Source organism: Crocodylus porosus, unplaced genomic scaffold (assembly GCF_001723895.1).
Source record: "Crocodylus porosus isolate Cpor-Errol unplaced genomic scaffold, CroPor_comp1, whole genome shotgun sequence".
Classification (NCBI taxonomy): Eukaryota; Metazoa; Chordata; order Crocodylia; family Crocodylidae; genus Crocodylus; species Crocodylus porosus.
Window position 1 is genome coordinate 39,637,774 of NW_017728918.1, and position 12,709 is coordinate 39,650,482.

The 12,709-nt window shown below is 40.4% G+C and overlaps 1 protein-coding gene across 1 annotated transcript in view; it reads right to left on the reverse strand.

Moving 5' to 3' along the window:
- The window catches only part of CSMD1 (CUB and Sushi multiple domains 1), a 1,867,828-nt gene that overhangs the window by 489,975 nt on the left and 1,365,144 nt on the right, over positions 1-12,709 (reverse strand). The window contains exon 21 of the mRNA XM_019538151.1: positions 7,593-7,781. Coding sequence (XP_019393696.1) covers positions 7,593-7,781 — 189 coding nt within the window. The remainder of the gene's footprint in view (positions 1-7,592; positions 7,782-12,709) is intronic.

Below are 12,709 nucleotides of genomic sequence, written 5' to 3' on the forward strand. Positions count from 1 at the left end.
AAAAGAAGGCTGAGGGGGGACCTGGTGACCGTCTATAAACTCACTAGGGGGGACCAGAAGGGTTTGGGAGAGACCTTGTTTCCCCTAGCACCCCCTGGCATAACAAGGAATAATGGCCAAAAACAATCCACCCTGACACCAAAAACTGGATAGTTACAAGCACTATAAAGACCTGTATTTTACAAGGTCCTTCTTAATGGTGGAAATGAATACTGGTATTAATACACTGAAAGACTGAACTCAGGTACTGGCATTTCTAGAGCCTGGGAAAGATTAATCTGACCCAAAGAGCTTCAGGCTTCTCTGCTACGTACAAATTATATAAATGACTGATATTGAACAGGCCTGCCCTATGTATGGATAAACAGCTCATCCTTGAACAAGGTGGCTTTCACCTGGGAAAAATCAACAATGACCCAGCTGCTCAATCTAACTCAATATATTGAGGATGATTTTGGAAGAGGCCAAATCAGTGAAGCTGTGTTTGTTGACCTAATAGCTGTCTATGATACAGTTAACCACCAACTCTTTCACAAGACCCTGGAAATGACAAAGATCTGCACCTTAAAGAACTGATATGAACCCTGCTCAAAAATGGACATTTTGTCAAACTGGATGGGAAGCAAAGCAGATGGAGGTGACAGATTAATGGCTTCCCCCAAGGAAGCCATACTTGCACTGCTGATATATAACATCTATACAATGACATTATAGAACATCAACTATATGTATAGAGAGGGAGAGAGAGACAGAGACAGACAGACAGAGACAGAAAGAGTTATTTAGAGTTATATAGAGTTATGTGTGTGTGTGTATCAAATATATTGGTTATATTATTAGTTATATAAACAATCAATTTGGAAACAAAACATTTAATCTATGCTTTTGACCTGTGCATAACAGCCTAAAACTGGTTTTGACCATCTCCAAAAATGCCCAAGCAAGGCACTAATTGGCCTAACCTCATACTATGGCCCAACCCAGTGAAAACACAGGTGTAGCAAAACCCCCAGTTTTTTTTTTCTTGTTTTTATTTAAAAATGCATTTCCTCCCCTTCACCAACCATTTCTGACTTTCTCTCTCTCTCTCTATTCCCTATAGATAAGTATAAGTGCGCTAAGACATAGCATAAGCTTCAGCATTTTATTTTGGTAGCAAGTTGTATTTGTTTTGTTTTTTTCTCTGTTATATTGTATAATTATTATGTTTATATTGATTTTTACTGTTCTATATTACTGTTTTACTGATATTATATGATTTAGGCCTACATATGTAAGGCATGTCAAGTTTCTATTTTGTTTGTCAAGTCCCCATCTTGTCCCCATGCCCTGTTATGTAATCTATGACTCACACATACCCCTCCTATATAACTTGGTTCCTGAATGAGTGGGGATGAATGAGGCTGCTTGAGAGACAATGGGAGTATGTCTAAAAATAGCTCTTTCTGAATGACCAAACCATCAAAACCAAGGACCCAGCCATTGGAACCACCCTCAGCATTCAAGAAACAAAAGATGAGGCAACCAACCATTCTGCCAAGGCTGCACATGCTCAGTAAGAGCACCTGGAAGCCTCTGGAACAGGATTGACATTGCCTGGACATGCCCACCCCATAGGAGATCAGAGGTAGTCTGCCCCATAAAAAGGGGTAGTGAAGATTGACTTCTTGGGACACCCTCTTTATCTGGACCAGCACCATGCCACACCACCTATCCACCCAGAGCCCCTGCTGGTAACCCCCCTCTGGACAACACCTGCTGGACGAAGACCCCTTTCCAGCCTGGATAGGTAGCTATCACCCCCCACCCTCTCTTCAAACAAGGACTTAGACTCTGTTTCTCTTCCCTACCTGGACTCCAAACCTCCCACTGAGTTTCTTTCTCCTTCTGCCATTGTGAGTGTTTGTTTGTGTCTGTGTCTGTGTGTGTGTAGGAGTGCTTGCGTGAGTGTGTGTAGGAACCAAGCTGTACAATATAGTGTTCATTTAATAAAACTGTTATTTCGACCCCTGAGTTGGGTTTAGCTATGATACTGTTTCAGCCCTGCTCCAATCTCTGCTTCTCGCTCCTCTAACTTCTGTCTCATTTCTCCCTCTCCTGCTTCTGGTTCACTGCCACCTCCAATACCTGTCCCATAATCCTGTGGCTCCAGCCATCCTGATCTCCTCTCTGCCTGCAAACCCCTATTTCTTTGCCACTGTCTCATCCCCACTGCCTTTTCCCCAGATCTCTGCCACTGCTGTTGTCTCATCCCCGCTGCCTGTTTTCCTGATCTCTGCCACTGTTATTGCCTTGTTCCCACTGCCTTTTCCCCTGATCCCCCAGCTTTTTGCCTCTGTCTCCTGACTGTTTTCTCTTTGCCACTGCGATATTTCCCTTGTGTCCACCCTGGCACCAGGTGACCCTGAGTAACCCTGGGGTAACTTGACCTTAAGTTACCTCAAGCCTCAGTTCCTCAACCAGGTTCTCTCTAGTCTACCAGTTCTAATCCTGGTTCTGGAAACTTTTGGAGGCTGGAGCCGGAAGCCAGGGGCCAGGGCCTGGAGCCAGGGGACATGGGGCCAGTGGCTGGAGTCTGAGGCTGGGGGCCAGAGGCCAGGGGCTGGAGCTGGGGGGGCAGTGGCTGGAGCTGGAGCCTGGCACAGCCTCTCTGCTTCAGGGAAGTGCTCCACTCCCTCTCATCAGGACCAGGAGCTGATGGAACCCACACAAGTCCCCTAACCTAGCCTCTATCCCTGCCTTGCCTCACCTCAAGGAGGAACCACTACCTGCCCCAGTTAGGCTCTGCCAGCTCTGGGACACTGCTCCACTCCCCAGCTCTGATGCTACATGCCTCCTCACTCTCTGAGGTGATGTGGGGGAGTGCAGTAGTGTCCCAGAGCCAGTGGAGCCTCATAGCAGAACCACTGACATGGCTGTTGGAGAACTCACGTTGCTTGGTCAGGTTCTGGAAAAGGGCAATGTGGTCCCTATTTTCAAGAAGGGGAGGAAGGAGGATCTGAGTAATTATAGGCCAGTCAGTCTCACCTCCATCCTTGGAAAGGTCTTTGAAAAGATTATGAAGGATCATATTTGTGGGAGTCCAGCAGGAAAAAATAATACAGCAGGGAAACCAGCAGTAGGCTTGAGCAGTGGAGTGTGAGTTGTATTTCAGTGGGCTGCCCTGTATGGGGAGGGGATGTGCAAAGCATCCTGGGTTGCTGAGGGAGTAAGAGTTAACATGAGTCAGGAGGAGGTCTGGGACAAAAGTTTGATAGACAAGTCATCCAGGTCTATCTTAAACTGGTTTGGGGCATTTTGAAAGTGGTCTATGTGCACTGAAATTCTGTTCTGTTACAGATTTAAAGAGACTTCTGATCACTTATACCAATTTATGTATAATTTCTGTCCCTAGCCCAGGAGAGTACAGAGCTTAGCAGAAAAGGAGTAGCTATCAGTGACCAAATCCTTCTCTAATGAGAAACTGAATAGGTGCAAGTGCTGATTCCAGAAACCACACGTATACACGAACTAACAAATTATTTTAGACACAGTAACAGACATGAAAATTAAAATTTTGAACAGAGTATCCACCCCATTGAGGTTATTTTATTGCCCCCTAATATAAGAAGCAATCACTATTTGAGGTAAGTAATAGATTCACTTCTAGTAAGCAGTTTGCTTTACCAGTTAAGAGTTAGTCAAATTGACAAGGATAAAATGAGGGCAATTCATACAATTTTGTACAATTTTTTATTGAACATTCTTTTATGAATACTTTTTTCTGTGTAATATGTGTTCCTGGAGTTACACTCTGCACCAGCTGTAATCCACGGACTCACCAGCTGTGAGAAAATGCCTGATGACAGTTTAAGAATTAGCAAAGAAACCCATTACCTCCTGAACAGTCATGGTTTATAAGGCCAGTTTAGGGAAATCTGCAGACTTTAAATGTTATATTAGTAAAGGTGCAGCTTCCCAATTAAATCTTTTCCTGTGTCTCTTGTTCATTTGCCTACATGTCCTGATCAAGTCCTATACTAAGGTACTGCTTTCCAACAAAATCTTCTGTTCTGTAGTATTAAACTATATACTTTATTCCAAGATGGACTTTAGAACTGTGTACCCTACTCTTAGAAATAGAAGTATATTAATTAAATATGAATTGTGGAAAGAAAATTATGTTTATTTTATATTAATACAAATATACTTTTTCTCATACAATACAATCATGCATTCATACATACATACATACACACACTCACACGCAGAATATAATCATATAGTACAATCTTAATTTTCCTACCAATTTTTTTCTATATTGAAGTGAAAAAATAGTTTAACTGAATTAGAATAATTACTTCAATTAGTTATTTCAAAGTAATCATAAAAGAAACACAACAAGATAGCAACAATTGTATATTCCATTATAACTGCATTTGGATATTAGGGCTGTGTGGGAGCTATTCGATAAAGATTCAGCACAAATCAGGGACAGTGATTTGATCCATTGGTTTGGATCCCTCTCCCTGATTCAGTTTCAATCTTTGAATCCAAAGATTTGATGCTGACTTGGCGAATCAGTGATTCAGACACAGGCACAGCTTTAAATGTTTTTTTCTATATACCTTGAGGTAGCAGCACAGCTCATGACCACTGTGGTGCTGGGGCAGATGGAGCATCCCATCAGAGCAAGGGGGGTTCTCCAGTGTGCTCAGCAGAGAACATGGAACTTGACTGGAAGTACTTCCAGTTCACTTCCGGGTCTACTAGGAAGTGTGCTGGGCCCCGCCCCCCGCAGCCACCCAGCTCATCAGTCGGCCACAGAAGGACTCCCAATGCCACCTCCAGACCCAGGAGGCACCAGTCGCCAAGCCAGGGGGGCAACAGGGGGAACCCCCTGCACGCTCCCCAGTGGACCAGGAAGTGGACCAGCAGTGCTTCTGGTCCACTCCCAGATCTGCTGCTGAGCACACTGCAGAGCCCCACATGCTTCTGTGGGACAGTGCATCTGCCCCAGCACTGCAGCATTCAGAGCCCCTGCTACCTAGAAGTATGTAGAAAAAACATTTAAAGCTGTACCTACATCTGAATTGCTTAATCTGTCCGACTCTCTCCAAATTGATTGGGAGGGTTCCAAATTTCATAGTTTCATAGTTTCTAGGGTCAGAAGGGACCTGAGTAGATCATCTAGTCCAACCCCCTGCCATGGCAGGAAAGAGTACTGGGGTCAAATGACCCCAGCAAGGTGTACATCTAGCCTCCAAATTGATTTGGAGAGATTAAAGGATCCTCTGATTTCATTCGGATTTGGAGATTTGGTGACTGAATCAGGCCAAATCTGTGCCAACTCGAATCAGGGACCAAAGCTTCTCACAGCCCTATTGGATACAGCCTAAATAATATTTTGATAGAGCTAATGGAAAATATAATGTATTAATAGTCTTAGTAGTATCAAACTAATGAAGTCATGTCTCTGTTAAGAGAAAAATCAAGAAATAATTTTCAGCTCATGATGCCAATCTGAAAGAGATATGGTGGCAATCTGCTAATGGATAATTTCCTGATCTTTAAAATAAATAATATATTAAGGAGGGTGTGAATGCCTTATTAGGGTACATGCAGAAGTTACATTTAGATCAACCTAAATCAATTGATCTAATCAATCAATCAGTCAATCTAAATGCCATTCTGTTAAGACATCCAGGGTGTTTCAACTGAGCCAAAAATGGCTGACCCAATCTAAATTACTTCACTTAAGTAAATTAACTATTTTAGATTAGGAATGGATTAACCCAATCAGGAAAATGTCTACAGACATTCAGAGTGCAGCCCTAAGGTTGGGAAGGGCTGGCCACTCACGTCAGGGCTGTGCTCTTTCTACGCCCTGCCCCACCTGACTGGGCCATTTTTAGTCCCCTGACCTGCCATCCCCAGATACAGAACCCCCCCCACACACACACACTTTTGGGACTTGAACCTGCCAAACCCCTCTGGGTCTGTTAGCTCCCACAATCCCACCCACCCCTCCTCCCATTCTAAGTTTCTTTACACTGAGTTCTCAGTACAGCTACAGGCACCAGCAAACATCTGCACATGCCACTTCTGATCTATGATCACAAAGCTTAAAGTAAGCCACCAAAGTACACCGAGTGATCACTGACCACAGACTGGTTGTGGTGAACATTTGTACACATGCTTAAAGTCATCTGCACTCTTTAACACTGTGCATGGTCACCCTCAATGTAATCATGTTGCCTAGGAAGGGTGGAGTCTTAGTACTCAAAGTTTCCACACAGCCATAAGTTCCATGTGACTCTAAGGCTGTTTCTACACTGCCACTAATTCCTTACCATTCAGAAGGCAATTCATCAATATCTCCCCTTTTAATCATGACAAACTTTAGGTTTAATATTTCCCCTTGAAAACCCAGACACCTAAGAGATTTATACCTGTATTACTTACCTTAATTTTGCATACCAATTTCTGCTCCAGAATTGATCGGTTTAATTTCTGTCAATTAGACAGACGAGCAGTTCTACTAGGGCAGTTGTGAACTGTAAATCCTATATCACTGCCTGGATACAAGAGACTGATTGTCTTGAGGAAAGGCTACCATGGGATAAGCTGATGACACAGTATACCAGTATTAAACACAGTTCCTTTTGGTATGCAAAATAATGGGGAAAGTTATAGGATGTAGGTCATCATTCATTTCTTTTTTAACACCAGTGTAAACATGCTCTCTTTCTATACCCTGGGTGTGTTCTTTCATAAAGGAGATGTTACTGTTTTATGTTGATGGATATTTTTAATATACCATTAAAAGGATATGTTTATCCCTAATAAAAGAATCCCAAAATAAACAGAAACCCTCTTCAAAGAAACCACTCAGATGTAACTGAAGGTATTTGCTATTTCAGGAGCATTATATTAATAGCAATTGATAGTTTCATATGCTAGTGCCTTACGGTGTATATGCAATCCAAGTTATCAAACATGACAAAAAACACTACCACAAGTCATATATACTATTTGTAAAGTTTGAAAGCTCTGTTTTCAGTATCTCAAAAAACCCACATTAGCTTTATTACAGCTCTTAAAAGAAGCCTGTAATTTTTAAATTGCAAGCACAGGAAGAACAGTTATTGAAAAATTAATTCAATAGCCAATGTGCAGAATTTATTAAAAACAAAACCAAACCACTTTTCAAAACAAAGATCTGGAGAATAGCTGTTTATTCTGGAAGATAATGGGCAAATATCTGTGTTTGCTTGCTTTTAAAATAACCACATATTTCTAGTTCAAATACCACCCTTTTCATTTTATCTTCACACACCTTCCAAACTTATCATCTACTACAATTTCGATTGATAAATATTGTTCCATCCATATGTTAATTTAAAGCATCCTTATTTGCTTTTGTTTTCTACTTTTCTTTATAACTACAGTAATGAAGCACTATTTAAAATTATAGCTGTCTGACCCCTGAGCAAATAAAGCTTGGCAATTAGTCCCTCAGCACTAGCACTTTGTTCTCTGCCCACTGTTCTGACATTTGTCATGTGGTATTAACGATTTGATGAATGAAATGAAAGCATGTGACCACCTACCCACACACCTTGGCAGAGGTGCACTCCAAACACGACGACCACCACCCAGGCAGGTAAGTTTATTAGCACCTTCTAAACGATATCCAGGAAAACAAGAAAATGTCAAGGAGTCTCCAACACCAAAGCGAAAGCCAATTCGCCTGCTGAAAGCAGGAACACCAGGGTCATCACATGGTTCCAGGTCATATTCTGCAGAGAAGAAAATAGAACATATAAATAAATGCAACAAGCCTCTTGTATCTTAAAAAATATGCAGTGGGTATGTATGAGATTTGTATACATCAATATGAAAACATCTTCCTCAATTCTGGCCTTTACTTTAAATATTGTTTGATTCTTTCAATACGCACAATGATAAGGATAACTTACATGTACATTATTACATTTATTTTCTTAATTTCAAAAACTTTAAAAACAGATTCCTGGGTAAGTCTATAATTGAACTTTAAGTGAAAGTAGCTGTTTTACTGCATGTACAGACACATAATTTAGTATTGTGCAGCCTTTAATTTCAATGCTATCAAAAGGAATGGCATCAATGGATCAAGGACAATATATAGCTCTTAGTTGTTGTGTCTGCAGTTGTTAGAAAGTAGGAATTCTTTTTTTAATCCACTTAAGAGAGTGATTGTTTATTTTTCTTCTTACAAGTCAATTATCAAGAAGATAGATTTAATTTTGAAATATTTGAAAATATAGTCTCTTTTTACTTTCTTTTATAATATTTTATACAGTTGAAAAGACAAAAACATACAAACTATGACAGCTAACAAAGATGTAATATACAAAACTGAAATGGAAAAGCAAAAAAACCCAAATCATATAATATGAAGATCATCCTTTATCAGTATTTTACCAACTACTAAGAACAAACTGTCATTTTAATGACAAGAAATAACAAATTTAAAAGTAGGCTTTAAATTATAATCCATTTAATTTCAAATAACATTAAAAGATATCAGATTGGTTTATATAAAATACAAACCTCTTATTTTCACCACATGTATTAAAAAAGCAATAAGGTATACCCACTTGACATTTATAGAAAACACAGGGAAGTATAAAAAAAAAGATTAATTGTTCTTCCATTTCATTTTGTTTTCCAAGATATATTTGGAAGGTGTGTGTCTGAGAAATAATATAAATTAATTTATTTATTTTGCTTAATATTTGTGGCATGCTAAAAAGTGGTATAGAAAATAGATGTTAATATGGTAGGTGACAACTAACATTTCCATCTAAACAGTAAAGAAAAGTAGGTATTGACCTATATTACCTTTTGTTTGGATGGAAGAAGCCATGGTATAAATATTAGAATAATTAACATCAGAAATAGAAAAGAGAAAATACTTGTTAGATGTATGGATTCAAGCTTATTCTTTAGAATGCATTAATCTAGGAAACCCAATTTGTTTTATAGTAGTAAGTTATAAATACACAAGGTGTTTAAAGAATAAAAAATAGAATAGTGTCTGATATACTTGGCTTCAGCCTAAGGGAGGAGAGCATAAAATATGCAGGAATATGAGGATGACTTTAATGCATATATAGGGCTTTCATGATGCTGGACTGGCTGCAAATTGTCATGAAGATGAGGCCAGCAGGCATCATTTGATTACAAGACAAACAGAACATAGGTGCTGGGTGGAATAGCAACCATGCCCCCATGCTGATGCACACTCTGGCAAGCATTGTGCATCCAACTATGCTAATGTTAAGGCTTTTTGCTGGTGAAGACTGATGAGGGCCAATATCTCTGTCCTAAGGTTAAGGACTTAGACCTGCAAACTGTTGAGCATGATCCTGAGAAAAAAGTGCTATTGGCCTTAGGCTAGATCCATGACAAGATTCTGGTGTCACAATGCTGAGCATTATAATATTTAACTCCTAGGTATCTTGCTACATAGTTGCATCCTCAACCCTGAGTTAGGGTCCCCTGTATAAATAACAGAACACTGTGGACACCTTAGAGCGGGATTCGAAAAGGCCAAAACACCAAGTGAAGAGATACTTATTTTAGCAAGGAAGAATTACTAAAGAGATGCCTGTGTCTTAAGTGTCACTCTTCTCTAGGGTACCAACTATTGTGGTTTCATAATCCTTTCTCACTCACATGGGTAGGAAATGACTTGGATCTAACCTCTCCTCTGATGAATTCTTAATAGAAAATTGTGAGTTATTAATTAGAATATGAACCCAAACTTTTCCCAGATGAGTACCATATGCAGTATGCCATGGAATCACTTTTATGGTTTCTCTGGCCTGATGATTAGTTACTTTTTCTTTCCCCATCCCAAAATACCCCCTCATAAGATACTCTATTGCCTGGATTTCTGGATTGAACATTTACCTGGAAGATGAGAATTGAAGTTACAAATCCCCTCAGATGGGGTAAAATTGAACCTAAATTTCTACCTTCCTGAGTGAGAATTCTAACCCCTGAGCTATTAGATAGAAGGCCACCACCAACTATGTCAGTGGTTGTGTTTTGTGGAGTGTCTTATCTGGCACTTCTCAGAGATGCCCACTAGATAAGGCCCAGGATTAGATCCACAGCACTTTCAATATTAAGGCACCTCTAGGAATACCCTGCAGCAGACTTTTAGGCATAGAGGGAACTTTGCAGGCCTATATCTATGGCTATAGATTCCTGACACTTCCAGGGATGAGCAGCACTGTGCAGGAATTTGGGGAGAACTACATTTTACTTAGGTGCCTTAGTTATTATTAATCTGACACAATCCTTATCTAGATCCGAGAATAAATGTTAGCTTAAATTGTGATGAGCAATGGTTTATATATGATTCACACTACTATAACTGCCAAGGAAATGCTTGTTACTTATGAATATAATCTTCTTTCAAAATCTATTTCCTTATTCATATATTTTTGTAATCAGTCCCACAGTTAGATTTACATTATATACTTCAAGTACTTACTCATTTTAAAAGACTTGTCATTTAATCTGAATGAATCATATCTTACTCCTACATTTTTGGAGAGCATAAATAAGTTGTTTAACTAAGCATGGTCACACAAACAAGTAACCATGGGACAAAGGAATGGGGCTTTCCAATGTTTTAGTTGTCCTTTGGTAACTGCCTATGTATACATACTTACTCTGAGGTAAATATAAGCTAGTCTGCTATAACTTAACCATGAATAAAAAAAGAACAAACTATGACAGCTTAGCTTTCATTAACCATGGGATAACTATGTGCACAGGGTCAGTTACAACAGCTGCTGTAAAACCCCATCCTTCATCTTCCTTTACCTCATTGGTAACTTGCTTATACGTTCAAGCCCTAACATCAGTGACTCTCAACCAGACTGCTGCAGCACCCTGGGGTGCTGTGAGATCTTTTAAAGTAAGTACTAAAATGCGGAGCAGTTAACTGCCCGTGCTGCACAGTGCACATGATGCACAGCTAGTTTTAGCAGCTACTTCTTTGTAGCAGCATGCTATAATGGGGAGTGCGCTGCTATGGTAAAGTAGCTGCTGGTCATGCATAGACACCCATGGATGCTACGTCACTGTAGCGCATGGCTATAGCAATGTAGCATCGTGTGTAGACATGTCCTTAAGTGCATCAACACCAGCACATGTTTTACAAGATAAACCCACAGGTTTAAAATGCAAAGCCATTGTGCTAAAAGCTTTCTGGCCTGCTGTGGTCTTGAAGAAAGAACTGCTTTGTTATTTTTCAGTAGTAAACAAGGAAACAAGTAAAAGCTAAGAATTGATATTTTCTGGTTGAGATGTTTGTGTTAAGACAACTATTTGGTTCTTCATCTTTAGTTTATTTTTAAATGTCTTAAACTATAGGGCTTTAGCTTTTCCTTTAGGAGAGTATCCCATTATTGTTCCTTTAGGGAGTAATTCCAACTAGCTGGATGAGAATTTTGACTATCAGAGAAGAGATATAAATATAATTCCCCATTGCCTTATCTCTTAGGAATTAATGTATATATATTTAGTTTCAAATGAAGTACACATTTATTTTAAAGACAAGAAAGAATGTATTTTACTTAGCAAGTGAATAGCACTAAGAGATGAAAATAGTGGGGAATACCATATCTGCCCGAATCCAACACAACTCCAAAGTCAAATTGACCCCCTCCACCCTCCACTCCCCTCTCTCTGCCCCCCAGGCATTAGGTTCTATCTACAATTTTCCCTGGAAAATTATAAATGTGTTATTATTTTCCATAGACAGAATCTAATAATCGGAGGGTGGTTTTCAATTTGTTGCCCCCCCCAACTGCTGCAGTGGCATGGGAACAATCTGCAAGTAAGGAAGCAGCAAGGGAGGATGTCAGATATCATGCCCCTTTCCCCCCCTACTCCCATCTTCCTCATGCCACTTGCCCCTGCTTGTTCCTGCACTGCTAGCACCTGTCTCTCCTGTCGCCCCCTCCACCCCACAGTGCCTGCCTTCCTCTTCTATTTGAGCCCCATGCCTGCTTTCAGGCACTTTCTCCCCTTCTCCCTATGCCTGAGCCCCAGTCATTTGACCCCCTCAGTGCCCTCCCCCCACATTACCCAATTCAGCAGTTCTGGCTCTGAATTCAGCCTGAGGCCCAAAGCACACAGTGCCAAAAGCCCCAGCCAGGCAGAGGCAGTAGCAGCAGATCCAAGCCTGGCTCAAGACTGGGGCCAGAGCTGGAGCTGTTGCAGTTCCTGTATGCTCCCCCAGGCTGAACACCAAACAATCCCCACTTTGCACTGTGTGATCCACCTGCATTCCCCACCCTGTACTTCATGATCTCCCCCATGCTTTCCTACTGCACTGTGCAATCTCCCCTGAGCTTCCCCCAGTCTGCACTGTACAGTCTCCCACAGGCTGGGGCTGGAGTCAGAGCCAGAGCAGCAACAGCTGCCTTATCTGGGTTATATGCAAATCTAAGATGAATTTTCTTTTTTTTCCATGTTGAATGGAAAAAACTCCATCTTAGTTTTGAGTCAATATGCTATACATATGTATAAACAAAATAGATGCTTATCTTCATGAACATAATCTCTTTCTCTGCTCTTTATAAAAATTAGAGTATATTTTACACCTATGATTTACATGTGCAATAGTCAGTAGGCCAAAGGGGTGTAGTCCCCCAAACTT